General features: G+C 39.5%; 1 protein-coding gene across 1 annotated transcript in view; it reads right to left on the reverse strand.

Moving 5' to 3' along the window:
• The window catches only part of cdh23 (cadherin-related 23), a 263,409-nt gene that overhangs the window by 226,727 nt on the left and 14,639 nt on the right, over window positions 1–22,043 (reverse strand). Inside the window, exons 2-4 of the mRNA XM_036126497.1 lie at window positions 17,073–17,189; window positions 15,165–15,258; window positions 6,917–6,991 (exon numbers count right to left, since the gene is read on the reverse strand). Coding sequence (XP_035982390.1) covers window positions 6,917–6,991; window positions 15,165–15,258; window positions 17,073–17,084 — 181 coding nt within the window. The 5' untranslated portion in view covers window positions 17,085–17,189. The remainder of the gene's footprint in view (window positions 1–6,916; window positions 6,992–15,164; window positions 15,259–17,072; window positions 17,190–22,043) is intronic.

A 22,043-nucleotide genomic window follows, 5' to 3' on the forward strand; every position in this document is an offset into this window, starting at 1 on the left:
CAACTTTGGTTTAAAAAGGCCAGTTCAAGGATCCCTGGTTGGTAACGCTGAAGTTTTGCTCTCGGATTGTTCTAATTCAGGACTAGAATAGTGAAAGGGAAGTGACTCTTTTATCTCTTCCTAATGAAACAGCTGGGGGATTCAAGAGCAGAAAGGAGGAGCATGAGAAGAACAAGAAGTACCTGGGGGCCAAGGGAACAACCTGAGCTGAAGTGGTCTGTGAAATCCAAAGTGGCCCCAGCGGCAATCATGGCATTAGAGACTGTGCCAGAGTCAAATACACGGCACTAAATCCCAGAGGAAGAAACCCACGTGTGCCATGAGTCTGGCACGGTGACACAAGAAGTCTGCTAGTGCCTGGCGACGTGTGCCACGGTTATTGTCAATCAAATAAAGGCCGAGACTGTTTTATAGACATTATGTAAATGAAGAAACAACAATGTGATAATGCATTCTAAGTTTTATGTAGTTCACTGAGGATGATGGAGATGATACAGCAGAATAAATTAACAATATAAAAAACACTGAAAAATGTCAAAGTGGGGAACCTCTCATCAATAAAACTATCACAACTATCATCATTATTATTATTGCAACAGCAAAAGGGCAAAAGAAACTGGATATTGGGCCGTGTTTATTTCTATATGCATTCAGTCTTTATGCTCATTTGTCTTGTGGTTGAAAAAAAAACCTCAAAGTAATCAATACTGCCAGCAGCTTCACCTCTGCTGTACTCCCACTTCTCAGAGGCTTCTTCCCCTCTCAATAAAAAAAACTATTGATTTTCAGACTATACAATAATTTATTCCAAACACATTAATATGTGCTTTTACTGAATACGCCTGGGCTGAGATCTGAAGCCAAATCACACATCCGTGTCGAACGTTAAGCTGGCACGCGCCACGCCACATTAGGAAGCACTTCCAGCGAGCGGTGGAAGTTTCTTATTTCCCACAAATATTATTGTGTTTCCATAAGTTAATTACTCTGTAGAGGGCTTAATCTGCCGAATCAGGGCAAAGTGGATCAGAAGATGAGAGCGCTTAATCAAAGTGTTGTCTCTGTCTAATTACACATTTAATTTTCCTGGCACACACACACACACACATCCTTGTTTAATGTACATAGTGAGGACCGTGCCTTGACTTCCACAGACTTCCATTCATTTTCAAGCCTTTCTATAGCCTACCCCTGACCCTGACTTTTACTGCTGTATACCTAACCCCAACCCATACCTAACTGACACCTTAGTCCTAAAACTAATTCCTGGACCAGAACAAGGCTACGTTCACACTGCAGCCTGAAGTGACCCAATTCCGATTTTTTTGCCCATATGCGACCTGTATCTGATCTTTTTAATGACAGTCTAAACAACACAGATCAGATTTTTTCAAATGCGACCCAGGCCGCTTGGATATGTGGTCCTGAATGCGATACGTATCTGATCTTTTCAAATCAGACTTGTGTCTGTACGGCCAGGTCTATGGAGTTAGTTTCATGTCAAAAGGTTGAACACAAAAAATGTGTTGCACACAAATATAACTTGTTTTGTACACAAAAAAATATGTTTCTCCCAAAAAAACTTGTTTTGCAAACTGTCCCCAAACGTTGCACTCAAAATATCATTTATAAGTTTTCCCCGAGTACAAAACAGCCTCTGATCAACTACGAAACAATTCCACACCCTCTGCGGTAAATTTCTGCCAAAAGTCACGTGATGCATTAAGAGTTGTTGTTGTTGTTCAGACTTCCCGACAGCAGGGGGCGCACCCGAAAAAAAAACTGAAACGCGCTGGTTTGGCTGAGGAAGAAAGACATGATATCACAGCTAACACAGCTAGCATCAGCAGCCCACAGGTAAATTTCTAAACTTTCCCGATGAAAAAGTAATAGCTCACCATTTACCGCAGAGGGTGTGGAATTGTTTCGTAGTCGAGCAGAGGCTGTTTTGTGCGAGCAGAGGCTGTTTTGTGTGAGCAGAGACCGTTTTGTACTCGGGGAAAACTTATAAATGATATTTTGAGTGCAATGTTTGGCTACAGTTTGCAAAACATGTATTTGTGGGTGAAACAAATTTTTGTGTGTACAAAACAAGTTATATTTGTGTAATGATCAGAGGGAAAGGACCCAGAATTCAGCCAGACCAGCAGAGGTTTCTTTTAAAAGAAGCTTTTTAATAACAAAATCAAAAGAACAGGGGACAAATCCAAACAGGCTGTCAAAAACAAAAAGATGACACAAAAAATAAACTAACGAGCAGGGCAGACAAGGCAGGAACAGACCGGACAGAATGGCTCAGGTTTCTGGAGGAAAGGGGGTCAAAAATCCAAAAAGCAAACCAACATACAGAATTTGCAGGAGGAGACTCACCCAAACTCAACAGGACAACCTGGCACTGATGTCTGGTCTCAGCAGTTTATATGGAGGTGGAAACAGGTGAAACCGGTGAGAGGTGATTGCAGCAGGGGTGGAGTTAGGCAGGTGTGCAGAGTAAGTAATTAGACCAGACATCAGTGCAGAGGCTCAAAACAAGAACAGATAAAAAAACAAACAAACCAAAACTAAGAAACTTCTGAAGACATAACAGAATAAACTACAACAGTAAACACTAATCTAAACAAGAAACCAGACAAGACAGAACTCCAAACAGCCAGATAATAAAAGACAGGAGAGAGAAGGAAAAACTAAAACTAACATAAACCATAACAGAACTCAGAATATTACAATTTGTGTGCAACACATTTTTTTGTGTACAACGTTTTGGCATGAAACTAACTCCATACAGGTCGCATTCATCTGACCTACATGTCCTTAATACTTGACAAACGTCACTAACGATGAACCTGGCTATGCCATAGAGGTTGACTATTGTGCGATAACAAGCACCTGTTTCAAGTCAATACAGCCCCACGGCAACGCGTTTACTCACCGCTTTGGCCGAAGAGGTGTGTTTTTAAGTGAGAGAGTTAAAGAGATCCGTTCAGACGCACATAAAGGTTGCCTTTGTCATTCGAAAATTATGAATGAAGTCTGTATCAGTAAACACTGAGCACGCTTGCTACGTATGACGTTATCGCGTCCTCTACTGCGCATGCGGGACACTTAGGCGTATGCATGCAGTTTACACAGGAGATCACATACAAGTCGCATATATTTGGAAATGTGAACGGATACAAAAAAAAATCTGAATTCACAAAAAAATCGGAATTGAGCATTAAGACCTGCAGTGTGTACGTAGCCTAAAAGTAAGGACCAAACAAAAGGTCCTCACTTTGCATCAAAGTCCTCACTTAACTAGGAAAATGATCAAAACATTTTCTCACTCAGCTGCAAGTACAAGAACACACAAATCTGAATCTAAGAAGCTGTCACATTACAACACGCACACAAAAACAACCAGGATTGTAATCTCTTTGGTCCAGTCTCATCTAAGAATGCAGTCTGAGAATGTTATTTCCTGCTTGCACAACAAACAATGGAGACAGGACTGATCTGGGCTGTAAAACACATTATTAAGCATGCCGGCAGCGTGAATTCACACTCAGCCAGGACCTTGTGTCAATTATGTTTTACATCTCCAGAGCATTTTCCCACACAGCTTCCCGTCGGAGCCTGCTGCTTCAGAAACGGCAGCGGAATCACTTCTAGCCCGCTACGGAGCAGCCGTGTTTATGTCTGCGCCCCCGTTGATGTGATAAGCAACGTGGAGGATGCACTCATGCATGCCACGTAGCGCCGAGTCTGCTGGTAAAGAGGTCGTGCTCTGAGGTTACCGATGCGCTCTCTAGGCAGGATGACACGGCGTCCCCCGAGTGGGAAACGTGTGAGATCAGCTTTACTGGAGGAGTGGATTTCCTCATCTCTGCGCCGCAGTGTCAATGGCCTCTTTGTGCTAGTGTCAGTCAGCTAGCCGCTGGACAAACAGGCTTCTGGTTTCACGTCACAAGCTGCTCGCATGGACCAGATGCTGCCGGATCACCGCCGTGACTCGGCCAAATGAGCGCCGCGGTAACTTAATGTGAGAGAGTTGCAGAAACCTGAGCATCGCGCTCAAGTTGTGCCGCTCCGCCGAAGGGCTGCTGCATGTTCTGTTCATTTATACGACTCTGAATACGAGCCTTACAGACTCACCTAGATGGGAATTACAGGACGCTTTTGGAAACATTAGTTGGACAATATGTAATTTTAAGTTTCACTGCAAAAAAGGAACTAAATATAAGCATAATGTTCTTAAAATGAGTGTATTTGTCCTCGATTTGAGCAGATAAATAAGATGAACTGCCAATGGAATACGAGTTTTGCAATTAAAATAGGAACAATTCATCTCAATTCATCTCATTTCAAGTGCAGGGTATCTAATTATCCTATTTTAGGGGTCAAAATACTCATTCCTCTGGCAGATAATTTTATTTACCTGCTTAAATCAATGACAAATACACTCATTCCAAGAAAATTCCACTTATTTTTAGTTCCCTTTTTGCAGTGCACTGATTAAACATCCAAAAACTTCATCATCCTCTACTAAAGACCATGCTATTTTCTCTTAAACCAGTGTGTGTGTGTTTAAATGGAAGGACCACCTCCATGAGGACATCTGCTAAGCTAATAAACTATAATCTTGACAAATGGCCTCTGCCTGATCACTCTATCCACCCTCACCGTCACATCACTGGGGGAAGCCATTACCGAGCAGGCCAAGGACATGACTGACAGCTCAATGGACTAGTGGAAGGCGGTACTGGACCGAGGCCCGGCTGACTTACGGCACAGCGCTAATTCATGGCCAGAGAGCAACCCAGGCGTATAGGTTGGGGAAACACATCCATGTCCTTCTGTGGTTAGTGTCCCGGCTCACCGCCGCGTCCAGAATCATCTTACCCTTTAACAACCAACACGGCAGACTTATACGGAGCAAAGGTCCTGGATTTACCGCTGCCAGTGTGATGGTTGGACATCATTTTGCTCGCTACAGCGCAAAACATTCAGGTAAAGCAGAATCAAACTCAGAGAACATCACTGTGTAATCTCTTATGCACTATGCTGGTAATTGCAACCAAGTTGTAAGTTGGGCCTCAAAATTCAAAAAGAAGAAATGGGAGGAAGAGACATTGCTCTTATCCTCCTGGTGCAACACCTGCACAGACGGAGCAGCTTCACACACCTGTGCAACCTGAAGGTCCTCTGTTGCATTGACTGAAAGTCCTCTGCAGATCACGGTGAAGCCTCCTCCACTGTGCACCGAAGGAAACATCTCCAGGGATTTCCTCATCCATCAGGAGCGTCCAGATTAAACTGGTTTTTTGTAGCGTAGAGTAAAACGTTTTCTCCACCTTTCAGTGTTCCGTGTTTCCAGACAAGTTGGGGACAAGGCAGCAGACGTGGCCTTGATAAATCTTTTTTTCTTATTTAACGTTGTTTCCCAGAGGTTCCCTGTTACGGCTGTTGTGGAACATTCAGCTTCAGCGAGGACCGGATGTTGGGATTAGGATCTGCTGAACATCAATCGGCTCTTCCAACCGAGCGCAGGGGAACTGCTTCGGTGGTCTCCCACCTTACCTGTCTGTCCCAAACCTCTCTAAGATTTTTTTTTATTAAATTTAAAATGTTTTACTGCATCTCACCTCAGTGGACGAGACCTGATCAGCCAGAAGACTTGCTTGTGCAGCTGAACCGTGTTCAAAGACAAAACAAAGCCCTTTTTGCCTTTGCCATCAGACGGACGAGCGTTTGAATGCCTGACAGGAAATGACATCAAAGCTTTTGTAATTTCTAAAGTTAGCTGCTAAACCTTTGATCAGTTGTAAACAGCATGTTTGAGTTTAGGTGCAGTTCTCAACAATCTTCCTACTCCATCTGTTTTGTCTCTTTCCCCGTGATTCTTCTCTCTTCTTCGTTTCAAGCTCTAATTTCAACCCAATTATCCTCCAGCACCACTAATTGCAAATACCTGTAAGGGCGTCCTCAATCTTAAGATTTCGACCAGGAGTGTATCCAATTTAATCCACATTAATACTTCCAACTTTTTGATGTTATACCTTCCTACGTTATTTTGGTGTCCCTGAACTGCAAGTTTAACAAAAAAAAACAATCAAAAATAAATGTTTATACTAACTTTTACAAGCACTCATTGATTCACCCGCTCGTTAAGGGCACTCAGCTTTGACCTTTTACCTGACAACAATGGACAATTTTGAATTATTGCCAGTCAAACCCAATGTAAATTTGTTCTAAAATTGGACAGTTTTCCAAACTGAATAAGAAGAATATATTACACATTTTACTGCCGCGGTGGGATGGAGAGAGGAAAGACCGAGACATGTTCCCATTCACAAACAACAGCTCAGAGGACGTCAGCACAAGACAACAATCCAAGACTCAGACTGCTGACAGTCTGGGGAAGAGTAAAGTTCATTTGATGAAAAAAAAATAAAACTTCAATCAAATCAATCCCACGAAAAGGATTTTAATTCTAAGCCAATGACACACAGAGAAGATGAAAAGCCAGACATGTTGAAATTGCCCCGTCAATCACTGCAACAAACAAAATTATAAGTATGAGAATAACAGCTCTGCAACAAATTGGACACAACCTCGTATTTGATTCTCAGAAAAATATCCCAAAACAGACGCTCTTGGAGAAAGTTTGTAAATAATCTTACTGTGGCATTTAAAATTTACATCATTTATCCTTCTAAGAGGTACATTTTATGTCATGTTTAAACACGGAGTTGCCTTATGGGAGGAAATGAGTGCACAGATGTCATCGCATCTGTCAGAGCATAAACTGTTGACGTATATTATCACAGATCGTGTTTCTGCGGCGCATATACATTCAAAAAGAAGCAACCGGGCTGCTGCACCTCTTAAGACCCCACTGACACATTTAATGCAACTTGTTGACGCTTGTCAGACTCACCAATAGGCATGTCTTCATAGATGAGGAGATATGTTGAGAAAAAGAAATTGGTGAAGCGCGGAGGCTGATTGGAGCCTGTGGAGAAGAGAGAGAGAGAGAAAAAAAGTCATTCTCTTGCTTTACATTTAAAAACACAGAGCAATTAATCATCTGCTGCAGATTTGATTGCTGTACGTTTGTGGCCACGGCGACTCCATCTCTGCTTTCAAGGTATGAACACAAAGCACTAGAGACTTATCATGATTGGACAGCAGAACGTGGTAAATCAAGGCAACAATTAAAAAATATTAAAGTATCCATGGTTTAAAAACTGAATGTCTGAGGAATGGTCTGGAAATAAGAATCACAAACAAACAGGACAAAGATGTGGTCAGCAGAACACACCTTCAGAGGTTATGTTGGGTTTATGCATGAAATCTTTCCATATTTGTTGAAATCTGACCTTCTGCAAATGTCCTATTCCTCTGAAACATCAATAAACCTGCTTAGAAAGGAAACCTGCAACAGGTTGAGTCATTTTAACAGCTGGCAGTGCTGGCAGGTTCTCAGTGCTTCAGGATTTCAACTATGAATTGATGCAGTTTTCAGATGCATTTTTTATGTTGTTTCCCCAGTAATTTCAACATAATCAAGTCATTTTCTGGTAGCAAGTCTGTTAATGTTGAAATCTCAATTATTATTACTCGGCAGACGTATTAAAGCTCTAGATTTATATATGTGAGTTATAGATTTATGTTTCAGCTCCTGCCTCTCTCTCATCCCTTCAGTGTGGTCATATGATTCTTGCAGTAGTGGCACCAACATTTTGTTCTGAATATTTTAGTCTGTTATTATATCATTTTATTGACATGACATCCAGTGTCTTGCAGAAGGATCCACCCTATTCGCCATTTCTCGTGTTTTGTTGCCTCACAACCTGCAATTAAAATGGATTGTTTCAGAGTTTGCACCATTTCATTTAGAGTCCGTGTCTTTTTCTGACACAAAAATCAAATAGGAAAAAGAATAATTAAAACTTCATCATGCCTAACTGTTCACTCCCTCTAAAGTCATTAGTTTGTAGACAGAGCCACCTTGTGCAGCAAGTCCAGCTGCAGGTGTCTCTGTGAGTTCACCACATCTGGCCTCAGGCTAAACTCCTCCTGCTGCTTCATGTTGGTTTTCACTTGTGAACAGTGGTCTTCAAGTTTAACCACAGATTCTCCATTGGATTGAGGGCTGGACTTTGACTAGGTCATTGCAACACCTGTCAATGTTTCCTCTTAAACCAGATGAGATTTGCCAGGTGCTTTCCTTTAAAGATGATACATCTGGAGGTATTCTGGAGGAACATATAGTTTTTATAACCTCACCCTGACTTATCAGGGAGCTCCTTAGTCTTCATGGTGTGATGCCTCTTGCTTAGTGGGGCTGTAGCCCAAGAGGCTGCCACCTCTGAAAAGGTGTGTTTATACAGACAGGTCATGTGACCCTTAGATTGCACACAGGTGGACTTCATTTTACTAATTATGTGACTTATAACAGTTAAATACCTTCTAAACAATGACCAGCCGCTTTGACGTGTTCCAGTCAGGTTTCCGTACTCACCACAGTCTGTATTTATATGACATCCATATAAATACAGACTGTGGAAGAACCACCGTGCTGGTTCTGTTGGACCTCAGTGCAGCATTTGATACTGTCGATCACTCCATTCTGTTAGAACGCCTGGAGAACTGGGTCGGCCTCTCTGGTGCAGCTCTCCACTGGTTTAAATCCTACTTAAAGGACAGGGACTTTTTTGTATCAGTAGGTAACTTTACGTCAGAGATGACAAAAATCACATGTGGGGTTCCCCAAGGGTCCATCCTGGGTCCCCTCCTCTTCAATATCTACATGCTCCCCCTAGCTCAGATAATAAAAAATAACAACATCAGCTACCATAACTATGCAGACGACACACAGCTCTACATCACTATGTCACCAGGTGACTATAAACCAGTTCAAGCACTGAGTAAATGCCTAGAAGAAATCAATACGTGGATGTGCCAAAATTTTCTTCAGTTGAATAAAAACAAAACTGAAGTAATAATATTTGGACCAATAGAGGAAAGATCAAAAGTTAGGTCACAGCTTCAGTCGCTTCAGCTAGGAACCAATGATCAGGCCCGAAATCTGGGAGTAGTGATGGACTCAGACCTGAACCTCCAAAAGCATCTAAAGACAGTTACAAGGTCGGCTTTCTATCACCTGAAGAACATTTCCAGGATTATAGGACTAATGTCTCAGCAGGATCTGGAAAAACTAATCCATGCGTTTATTTTTAGTCGAATTGATTACTGCAACGGTGTTTTCACAGGTCTGCCTAAAAAGTGGATCAGACAGCTGCAGCTGATCCAGAACCCGTTTGTTTAGGGTTGCCTTCAACTGTTCTAGTTAACTGAAACACCACTAGTGTTTTTTTTAATGTTCTATTTTCTATCTACATTTTATTCGTACTTGCTTTTATTCTGTTTTATATTTCTATATTTTAATCATGTAAAGCACTTTGCATTGTCTTTGTACTGAATTGTGCTATATAAATAAATTTTGCCTATGCTCCACTGATCTGGAACAAACTTCCAGAAAACTGTAAAAGTGCTGAAAGCCGGAGTTCCTTTAAATCAAGGTTAAAAACCCATATATATAGATTTGCCTTTAAATGTTGATGTTCAAGTTTGTAGTCCAGCTTGCCTTATCCTGTATCTGACTTGCTGCTGCTGTTCCAATGCAATGTGCTTCATCTGTAATGTTTTCCTTCAGTTTGTAATTCTTTCTTTCCTGTTTGTATTTTGTTATGTTTATGTACAGCACTTTGAATCGTCTTATTACTGAAAAGTGCTTTATAAATAAACTTGCCTTGCCTTTAGAAAGCAATTGGTTGCAGCACAATTTTAGGGAGTTCAAGGCAAAAAGGAGTGGATACATATGCACATACCAGTTATTTGTCAATTTAAATTTTTTTTAAAAAATTTTTCAAATATTTTTCTCTCATATAAGGTTGGAATGTAAAAGAATTGGTAAAAAGCCAACGGAGGTGAATATTTTTGCAAGGCATTGTATTTCTGCACAGCAGCATGAGCATTAATCTAATTTGTAAAAAGTAATTTTAAAAGCCATTAGTTGAATGGTTGAATGGTTGAACATAAAATGTTTATTTTGCTGCATTGATACGGCCGAACAAAGCTCCTGTCAGGCAGACAAGGGACCTTTGTGGCCATTTTCTTACATTTTCAGTTTACAATTAGCTTTTGTGAATTGCACAAGATCATTTTTTTTTTTTTTTACTTTTCTCTATCATACGTCATCAGATGACATTGAGATGAGTTCAGACTCAAATCGGGATGCACAGTTCAACTGTAGATGTTCCTAAACATGTTTATTTGGTGAAACTGTCTTAATTGTCTTGAAAACAAAGTGTTTAATTTCACCATCTGCTTTAGTTCTGCAGCTATCAGGATATAGGATGGAGGGAAATATAATTTTTAAAATAGCTAAATTGTACATTTGGCACTTTTTCCATGAACTCTAATGAGGAAATGGACATGGTAATGAACCAAAACTGGGAAATATGAGGATGAAGCAGGGCTCTTCTCCACTATTAATTCACTCATAGCCTGCAGTGACAGTGATGATTGCCTCCCTGTTGTCATCACTGAGCGACACTCAGTGATTCATCAGAGAATTTCATTGCACAGCAGACATTTACCTGCAAACCTCTTGTCTGCTGTGATTTCCAGCAATGTGTTCTTCAGTGTGTCAATACCAGAGTAGTTACACAGGAGAGGGGTGTGTGCCTTTATTCCTGGGTTAGTTCAACACAGCACCTCGCAAAAGTTCTCATACCCATTTGACTGTTCAAGTCTTTTCACGTTAGAATTGTCCATTTGCAAAGAATATTGATCGATTTAAGGTGCAGGAAAACAGGCAGAATAGAATTACATGCCACAATTTTCTGATTTATAAAAAGAAAAACTAATAAACCGGTGTCTATATATTCCCTTTGTCTCAGATTATTGTGCAACACACATCTATGACCATATATGCTGAGGATGCTCAACTTTATTCTTCAGTGTCTCAGCATGATCCCTTACAGATCCTGAGTAAGAGTGTCCATATCATGAAAAAGTGGATCAGTCAAAGCCTTTTGCAACTTAAGTTTAAAAAGAGATAACGTGTCCTTTTTGCAAAGAAAAAAGCAACCAATGAGAATCCAGTAGGTTAAAATCTGCAGATCATAGCGATAACAAGTTAAAACAGGGCAAAGAAAGCTGCTTTCATGTATTTACTCAATCAGTTTTCTTACTGTAAAAAACATAATTTTAGGCAGTGGGAATTTTTCTAAAATCCTGTTTTAGGAATCCTGTTGTAGATTCACCTGTTTGTAAAATGACAAATCTGAAAATTAACAAAACTGGTCAAAAATTGTCTATAAAGGGAGTGAATATCTCAGAGTAACTGGTCATATGTGAACCCAACGGATCATTAGAGTCCTTCAAGAACCAGAACCAAACAAGTTATGGCTGCATTTATTTTCTATGATCCTACAAATTAGGATCTCCGGTTTCCCTGAGATGTCACGGAAACATCTGAGCTGAAAACTTTGCTTTTTACTCCAGCATTCCCATTTAAATGGGTCATTTGTTTAAACTAGCATCCTAAATCTCATTTGTCCCGCCTGTAACTTTAATCTGAATCTTTCTTCAAATGTTTTCAGCTCACACAGAAAGATCTTCCTGGTCTTTTCTGCGTGAAACAGAAGCTTTTATTCCGGTCATGCATGCTCTTTAATCGGCTGTTTTGGGGGTTAATTGTGTTTGTGCAGCTTTTCGTCGTGTCAGACGGCGGTATGATACAAGCAGATTCTTTTAAAAGACCAGGGAACAAATTGCCTTTGATCAACTGAGTCGTCTGGAAGACAAATCGACACGTTGCTGATGAGGGCCAGCCCAGAACTGTTTGATGTGAGAACGCTCGACTGACTGAATCTTTGCTTTCAAAGCAGGAGGCTCTCCTGCTGTCACGCGCCCTTATGAGCAGAACCAAACGCTCGTCTCCGGCTTGTCAGCGCGGCTCTCACATCCCGAGCACGCGGCGAGCGCTTTTACTGGATGAAAGGTGGCGAGGAAGAGGGTTAATGGGCCCGTGTCTGTACCTGTGTCTTAATTACCGTGAGTCAGCACCGCGTGGATAGAGAAATGCAGATGGATTACGGCAACAAAAATAATCACAGCCGCCATCATCAATCTAATTTGCTGGATCAGAGAGGCGACGCTCGAAGCAAGCGCAAGGTCAGTGTGCTAATGAGCTTGATGGAAGGAGCCGGGGACAGAGAGAGGGAGAGGAAGGAGGAGAGAAGCTGGAGCAACTCGTGAGCGGCTAAATCCCACGGTCTGGGGAAGATGACGTCTACAACCCAACACGTCTGAGCGTTACGCACTCAGTGAGCGCCTTTAAAACGTGGACACTAACGATGGGTGCACTGGAAGCAAAAGAGTTAATGAGTTACAATCCATCAGATGTGCAAACTAAGTCTTTTTCACGCAGCTATAATAAACCACTGATCTCTATTATACACTGGAGTGCTAATAGCTGCTGTTAGAACGAGTCGCTTTGAAGCCACCAGCCGCCATATTGGTACTCCCTATTTTCCCCCAGTAACTAGGGAATATGTGCGCTACAGCATCGAATAACGAGGATTTTCTCATGTTCAGGGGGGCTTAAAACTTTTAAAATGTCAAATGCCGTATACTTTTATGTTATGTTCTAAAACTATCAAGTACTGAGAAAGTCATGTGCTGAAATATTTTGCATTTTATTTATTTAAATATATATATCTAACATTTATAAATATATAAATAACAATATACAAAAACATATATTTACACACACACACACACATGAGCTGCTGGCTGTTCACAGAGTGCAGGGAAAGGTTAGTGGAAGGTAGAGATGCTGCAGGGACGCAGCCTTGAGAGGATCGCCAAGTATAGATCATTCAATAATCTGGCTCAGTAAATCAAGTCTGCACAGAAGAATCCTACAAATGTTGCATTTGTTGGGTCAAGCCACTACTGGACCGGAGACTGGACCGGAGCTCTGTGGTGCAAAGTTTGTTCAAGTAACTCAACATAAAAGATTAAAATGACATTATGGTGGTGCTGGTTTGATTTTGCAGCAGGACTTGGTACAGGTCCACACTCCCAAAGGTACCAAGTCTGGTTCAGTCACCATGGTGGTTCTGTGCTTGATTGACCAGAACCAGACCAGAACCCCATAGAGAATCCATGGAGTATTGTCAAGAGGAGGATGAGAGACACCAGAACCAACGATGCAGATGAGCTGAAGGCTGCTACCAGAACCAGCTGGGCTTCCTGAACACCTCAGCAGAACCACAGGCTGATCTCCTCCATGCCACACTGCACTGATGCAGTAATGCATGCAAAAGGAGCATAACAATGAGCAGATGTTTTGGAAGTTTGATAAACATTTAAAATATACTCTTCTAATGGTTTTATGTAATATTCCAATTTACTGAGACACTGAATTAAATGTTTTATTGTCTGTAAACCAGAATCAATAAAAGTACATGAAATCAAGGCTTTACACACACACACACACACACACACACACATATATATATATATATACACACACATATATATATAAACTGAAGTCACTGGCCACCATCTTCCTACTCTCACAGAATCATATAGGATTTAGTTGCAACAACAAGAAGTTTTCTGGCTGTGTGAAAATGTTTCATATATATACATATATATATATATATATATATATATATATATATATATATATGTATAGAGAGATAGATAGAGAGAGAGAGATATAGATGAGGTATGGAGGTATATAGGGTAGGGAGGGATAGGTAGGGAGATAGAGATAGATAGAGAGAGATCTACATACATACAGAGAGATAGGGAGAGGGAGGTATATAGATATATAGACATACAGATAGATATATATATATAGATAGATATAGAGAGAGATAGAGACATATACAGAGATATATACATATACATATATATACATACATATACATATATATATATATATATATATATATATATATATATATATATATATATATATATATATGTATATGTCTGTATATATATGTATATGTATGTATATGTATGTAGATCTCTATATATATCTATATATCTACAACATATACTAGATATCTGATGTATTATAGATCTCTATCCATACATATATAGTTAATATATCCAATATATAAGATTATGAGATTTCTGAGATATATATATATATACATACATAAAGTATATATACATACATACGATACATCCCCTATCTATATAACATTATTATATATATATACAATATATATATATATATATATATAATAGATATATGATATATATATATATATATATATATATATATATATATGCAACATTTTCACACAGCCAGAAAACGTCTTGTTGTTGCAACTAAATCCTATATGATTCTGTGAGAGTAGCAAGATGGCGGCCAGTGACTTCAGTTTTTTGTCAAAATCAGCACTCCAGTGTATAATATAGCTCAGTGTGATAAACACATGGCAGCCATGTTGGATTTAGAGGTCACGTTTGACCAGAAAGTAGCAACTTTGCCACTTGGAATTGCGACTTGGGGAATCCTCACTTTTTTCTCAGTAAAACCAAGACACAAAAAAAAAAAAATCATCCTTCAACCAAATGGGCCGTGCCAATAAAAAGCAACAATATTTTGGTGCTCCGGTTTTGCCTTTATGTAAAAAACGTTTTTAAAACGTCTGCCAGGACGGTGGGAGCCTGAGGTTCTACTTGTTGCTGCTTTAAAGCTTTGCGATCAAACCTTAAGCAATTTGTTTTTCACACAGCCTTTTAGAAGAGAGACACTTATTTAAAGCCCTCTTTTGTTAGAGTTTCATGTTTTCCACTGATGGATTCTTTAAGGCGGCTCTTTTGTGTTTTAACGGAGCTTTCACAGGAGTTTTTAATAACTGAAATTGAACTTCTCGGATTCCCGCAAATGAAAGCAACACGCTCGTCTCTCTGCAGCTGCAGAACACAAAGACTTTGAAACATAGGCTCATGCGCTGAGCTCGGGACGTTTGAGCGGCGTGGAAATGACGCAGGCTCAATACCCTTCTCCTCCTTTCAAATCTCCCAAAATGAAACACCGGTCTTAGCGGCTTTACGCACAATCAGCAGGATGGAGGACTCACCTTCGCAGAATGAGTGAAGAAGAAGGAAAGGAAGGAGGAGCTTGGCGGCCGTCATCCTGCGCCCTGAACCCACACACGAAACCCACGACATCACCTGCACCCCGTGGAAAAACACACAGAGACACAGAAAATAGGTCAGTTTTATGGTTAGTTTATGATCAGCATGGAGGTTTCTGTCAGGGTTCATAAACAGGTGCTGCTTAGTTTTGCCACAGGATGTTTTCTACCTGCTATCGATGAATAAACACACATAAATACGTTCAACCAACAGTAGGCTACTCAGATTAGGTAAGGCACATTTATTTATATAGCACTTTGCAGTTAAATTACAATTCAAAGTGCTTTAAATTATTAAATTATAGTAAAATAAAGATAGAATAAAAGCAGTTGGAATAAAATGTAGAAACAATTTAACAAAATAGAACATGGGAAGATGGAAGCTAGCAGCAAATATTAAAAACATTTGGATGACAAACTTGAACTTAATTAGTTTGGTTTGGAGAGCAGGACTACAATCAAACAAGGTGTCTAATAAACTCTCCAGAACCACAAGGAAGTGAAATAAGCTGCTAAAGCATCTTTATACAAATCTATTTGTACACAATACCTTCCTTACAGGGGAAATGTTCTGTGGCAATGAGCTGAGAGAGAACAGCCATGGTTCTGCATTGGGTCCAGTTTGGAGAAGAGGCTGATAGACCTGAGGTCATGTGTTGTTCATACACATTTCAGATCATGTACAGCATGTTGAGTGATTAAAGCAGAAAATCGTAAATATTTCAGCGTTACAAGATGTCATAGAGAGAGAGAGAGAGAAAAACAACCTGACAGCTTGCATTGCCCCAGGTAGGAGTGTTATATTTGGGCGTGTTTGAGAGAAAGTGAGGAGCTGATGGTGATAAATTTACAAAAACAACAAGAACAACTGTGGATTGAGAGAAATACGACAACTGCAACACATAAACTAGTCAAAGATAGACTAGATTATTCTGCTCTAATTACAGGTTCTTTAAAACAGAAGTTGTTTGTGAAGATCTCACTTCACCTGTAAAAGAAAAATGGAGATTCTTGGCATCTCAAAAATAAAAATAAATCTTATGAGCATCACTGTTTTGTACAGGTTTACTGCTTCACATTATTTCCTGTAGACCATCTTGTTTATTATATAAAAAAACAACAACATTAAATATAGAAAATCAGCAACTCTGGCAGACAAATTAATTAGTGAAGCGCCTCAGCGTGTGGAGCAATAATTAGTCAGGATGTTTTCCATAATTCCTTAATTAGAAGAAACACACTTTAGACACTATTATATTATACATTTCCTTCTTAATTTAATTTCTACATTTAACTGACAAAAGGACTAATTCTGATATAGATTGCCTTCTTCCTCTCTCTCTGCTCCTCTTACTGTTTTTTTTAATACTATGACTTGTGGCTGTAGTTCTATTATAAAAGGTTATTTCGTCAAATTCTTCCTTTTTCCAAACCTCTGTTTGGGTTTAGCTTTGGATGAAATCTGCACAGAGACATTTCTGCTGATCCTTCAGGTGTGTTATGAGAAAAAGTGCCAAATAAACTGACAGCAGAGGTAAAAAAATAAATAAAAATCCAACAGGAAGACAGTTTTGGTGCGGTTGTGTTCTTAAAGGTGAGCAGCATGCAGCAGCATGCAGGTGATTCAGTTCAGATGGAGGATCTCATATTTACAGGCCAGTGAGAAAGAAATTTGTCAGTGCCTACGGAAATGTGTGCGGTGAGGGCTCCCTGGGAATGTTTGCATTAACGCTGCACCTCTGTCAGCTTTTATAGATGCATTTGTTTTCATTTGAGGTTCCTGTTTCCTCTGAATTGTCGCCTTTGGTTTTCTGTGACAATGCAACCTGAATGGCTATGTGGTCTGCTCACCTCCTCATTCATTTCTGCTTCCCTCTCTGTGAAACATTTAAATCTCTTCTGCTGAAGTTGCTGCTTCCCTCACTCTTGACCTTTCCACTCGGTTGTCCTCTTCAATTAAAAGTGATCCTACAGCAGAGGGGATCATGTCAACAGAGGGGAGAAGATAGCCAGAGTACACCAACCACCTGCCTGACACGTTCCTACAACATGTCCTTCTAGGTCTGAAAAACTAGAAAAACGTCAACTGCAGATACATTAACCAGTACTAAGTAAAGTCTTTCAAACTTATCAGAACCAAGCCAAGGCAACGACATCATCAGAGGTAAAAAAAAAAAAAAAGTAGGTTTTCTGCTTTTCTATGAGTAAGTAGTGCTCCTCAGTCTCACTATAACACAATGAATAAATCCATCCCAGCACTCATAAATGCAAAACACACATCGTACAAAGAACAGTAAGTAAGCCCCCCATGCTGTGTCCATTAATAAAGTTGCTTTGTATAATATAACTGTATAATATCTGCTTTCTTTGGCTCTCAAAGCAAATACAAAAAGCACAAACTATGACAAATGTGTAATTACAAAATAATTTAATCTTTACCAGAATGTGACAGATCGAGCAGCAGAAGTTTGTTTGAAATCTAAAGAAAAAGTTTCAGGGTGTAACAAAACTAGTCAGCTTCTAAAAAGGTTTACTGGTAACTAGAAAAAAAAAATGTCTAAATAGACAGTTAACTTAAACAAAAGTGTAATATCCTCACGCAAAAACACAGACATGCCACAAAGAAGAAGAGTGTAAGTTTATATTGAGATTCAGCTAAACCAATTATGCACAACGGGGAATTGACATGAATGTAAACCTCAAACTCTCCCCAGCAGCTCTGATCCTGAGCTGTTTGAGTTTGTTGATTTCTTTTGTTTGTTTTTACCATTTCCATGTTGTTTAAGTTCTCTAAGGTGTTTGAGTTTTAATTCATTCCTTTTCTAGTTTATTCTTATGTTCTTTATTCATTCAGATTTATTTCTGTTATTTTGTTTTTATCTGTGTTAAGCTTCTCTCTGGTTAATCAGTCTCCCTTCCTCAGCTCCCTGTTTGTACTCTGCCTCGGCTGCTCCTCATTTCCCCTGATTGCCTCGCCTGCAGCGTTTCGTCATTCTCCAACCTGCCTCAGTATTTAAGCTCCTAATTCCTCATTGGGCACTTTGTTTAATTGTTAAAGTATCCTGTTACCAGTCCGTTACTACACTTTGGTCCTCGTCTAACCACCAATCATGACACCAGCTACCAAGCACTTTCAGATTTCAGGTCCTTCTGGCCCCTGTTCCCACTTTTTGCCCATCCAGGTGTCTTATGTGTGCACTACATAATATAAAGGTAGGGTTGAAAAATGCGGCCAATAACTGCTAAATTAACACTGAATGTTGCAACTGTAAAATAAATGTAGGCAAACCAAAGGTAGGAGTTTGGGTCAGTTTTACCAATGTGAGGTCGAGGCCATCACAAGGAGCCACAAACCTGCTGTCCAAACACTCATATATAATGTAACATCATATATGATCAACTATTTATTGCAGATCTAGAGCAGAAATATATGTTATAGAATGATGCAATTCTGCACAACACGGTAGCCTTTTATCTGTGTTCACTAAAGGCATGTTTGACAGGAAGGTTTTCCAGGAACCACGGTGGCTCTCCAGGTTCATTATTACCTCACTGTGTCTCGACTGCATTAAAAACAGATTTACAAAACGTAAACTTCTATGCCAGATTAACGTTCCACTAAGAGCTTTTAATAGTTTAAAATAGTCTGCAGCTCACATTTTATGTATTTATGTGTTATAGATTTGGAACCATCTATTTAAAACGAGAATAAATCCTTCATATAAAGCAATATTTTGGGGTTTTAAACAGTGTGTGTTTCGAGGCATAAATAAAAGCCAAAATCTTTGTTGATCTTTAACAGATTTTGGAGAAAAAAAGGTGTCACTGCTGCTGCTTTATGACATTTCTCTGTAATAAATATAAGTAAATGTTACAAAATTCTCCCCACTTTGAAGTTATTAGTGATTAGTTTCACAGTTTAAACACTGAAATGATCATAGGTTGATGCTTATCCTATTATAATGATTGGATATGCAGCTGTGAGACTGCAACATTGCTTTAAATATTTGTCATAGTGACGTCTTCCCGTGGAGTCTGTAGTCACTCTATTTGTAAGTTTTAAAGTGTAGTTGCTGTGACAGACTTAGGTGTTACATTACTGAAAACCTTAGATTTTCATATCAATGAATCACTTACCAGTCGTCAGACTGAGAGCAGGGAGTTATCAATCAGTCATTTATTTGGACTCTACACTCTACAATATCACTAGAAAAAGGGCTTTTGTGATTCCTGCGATGCACTTTACGCTGAACGCTTAACAAAACTTTACAGGCTCGACTGCAGCTGGTCCAAAATGCTGCTGCTCGTTTTATTAACTGGTACCAGAAGATGAGAGCAGATTTCTCCAGTTTTAGCAGCATTTCAGTGGCTTCCTCGCTGAATTTCAATTTTAAATAAAATACATTTATATTTAATCTGGAGAGACTCACACAGACAGAACGAGATAAATAGAGAGATTTACAGACATACATTAGAAAAGTCCTTTGGTGCTCGGACCCCGGCTGAAGACGTGAAAGCTGCCAATGTCTATGAGTTTGGATGTTCATTTTAGGATTAGGACTAGGATTGGATAAATCTTCCACCTTTACTTTCATTTAACTTCATTGGTTTTTAATTGTTTGCTCTCAGTATCTGTCAGACCTGCTTCATCTGCACTCTTGCTCGCTCAGGTTGGCACATTAGTTTTTATTACTCATTCTAAAAACAAAGAGTGTAAGGAGGTAACCGTTGCTTTCTCCATCATTGCACTAAAACTCTGGAGTGAACTATCTTCACATGTTAGGCAGGCTGACTTACTTTCTGTCTTTTAAACCTTCACTTAAAATGTTCTTTTTCCCCTTTGACCTTTAACCCTGTTTGAAATGTTGGCTTTTGGAAGTTCTTTTTACTGTTTTTATTCTGTTTTAAAAGTGTGTAAAGCACTTTGGCCAACTGAGTTGTATTTTAAAGTGCTATAAAAATAAAGTCAAGTACATTTCTGCAAAAACTCACAAACATCCTTGTTTTCTTAGAACACATTTACTAACACTGAGGGACGTCTTTAAGATGATGCGTCATGATTATGATTGATAATTACAGACAGAGACGGTCGGATTTGAGGAAAACTGGGGTCATACGAAAGCATATGCAGTTTTCCCCACATTACCACGGTTAGGTTCACGAAGGAACACTGAAACAAGGTTTCACACACACACACACTCACACACACACACACACACACACACACACACACACACACACACACACACACACACACACACACACACTAAACTCATGACAAACTAGGATTTAAAGATAATACCGCCTCTTTGAGGAGGAAAGCCAGCAGCTCATTTTTTTATCAGAAGTGTCATTTTAATGGTGATTTTTGGGGAGCGCTTTAGAGAACGAGTGATAAATTCTCTCACTGACTTGCGGTTTGACTCGCCTAACCTGGAACACAAACTGAGACCCCAGGCCATTGTCAGGCTGTGCAGTAAAACTGCAGAAACAACACGGAGCAACCTTTCATCTTCAGACAGCTAAGACCTTGAAGGAGTCGGGGAAGTCTGATCCAAGCAGCTCTCTCTGCGTGGCATCGATCCAGCCACTGAGGCAGGCTGACAAAACGCAGCCCAAACACACTAAAGATCTCATTTGCCGCCGTGGCAAATAGTCTTTAAAAGAAGTGCTTATGAATGGTCCTCTCTTTTTTTAATTTATCCATGAAAAGAAGGCGATTATGCTGATTTACCTGCCTTGTCTGAATGTGGATTAAGGTTTATGATTTAGCCCGCCTAAAGCAAGCGGTTAGCATCAGTTCAGCATCACTCACAGCAAATTAGTCTTGAAGGTAATGAAACAAGGTGACATTTAATCCAAATGAGTTGCTTTCTAATTCAAACTGTGTTTATATAATGAATCCTAGTATTCTATATTGTAAAGTTTGAAAAATGATTTTTTTCACTTTTATCTTGATCATTTTCAGAAGTTTGACATTTAGGAGTTCGTGCTGTTATAACGTGGTCAGACCCAAAAGTGTTTTGAGCATCCCTGTTGTAACTGCACTGGCCATATTTAGATCGGCTGCTGATCACAGAAGTGCACACAGAAAATTATAACTTTTTAAATAAAATGTAAAAAAGAAAATTTAACAAAATGCAAAAAGGGAGACTGTTACAAATCTGGTCCAAAATATCTAAACCTTTTTCCAGATTATAGGTCACATACAGTAAGTACATCCTGAACAACTTGTCTTTAGCTACCTACAAGATCCTTAAAGAGTTTGAGTCAATCAGGCCAATAAATCCAATATTTCATAAATCAATTACTTTGCCAATAATTCCAGCTGCATCTGAAGAAAACGAACCCCAGATCATGAAACTGCTTTTAACATTGTGGCTCAAAAGTGCAGTGCTAGTTTTATTGGACTGGGAAACATTTTCCCTCAATGCTTTGGGAGAATTGGCCGGGAATTGTTTTTTAGAAGGAAGTCCTTCTGTGTTACAGTGTTCTTAGTCTAGGCGTGTGGAGAATGCAGGAAAGTGTTGGTCCATGTCGAACACAACCGCTGCTCACCAGCATCCTCAGTGTTGACCCTGGTCCTGCGTCGCCTCATTGACCGGTTTTTGCATGTTTTTTTCAACATTGCTCCAGTCCCACATTTTTCTACATACTAATGATTGTTTTTAATGTAACCCTATAAGTTATTCTCTGCCCTTCTCCTGTATTGCATCTTTGCACAATAAGAACATTTTGATCGTTTAATTTTGTACACTTTAACTAACAGATTAAAATGAGCAAATATCAGAAAGAAACTTCCTTCCAGGTTCATCAAGTTTA

Source organism: Fundulus heteroclitus, chromosome 22 (genome assembly GCF_011125445.2).
Source record: "Fundulus heteroclitus isolate FHET01 chromosome 22, MU-UCD_Fhet_4.1, whole genome shotgun sequence".
Taxonomy (NCBI): domain Eukaryota; kingdom Metazoa; phylum Chordata; class Actinopteri; order Cyprinodontiformes; family Fundulidae; genus Fundulus; species Fundulus heteroclitus.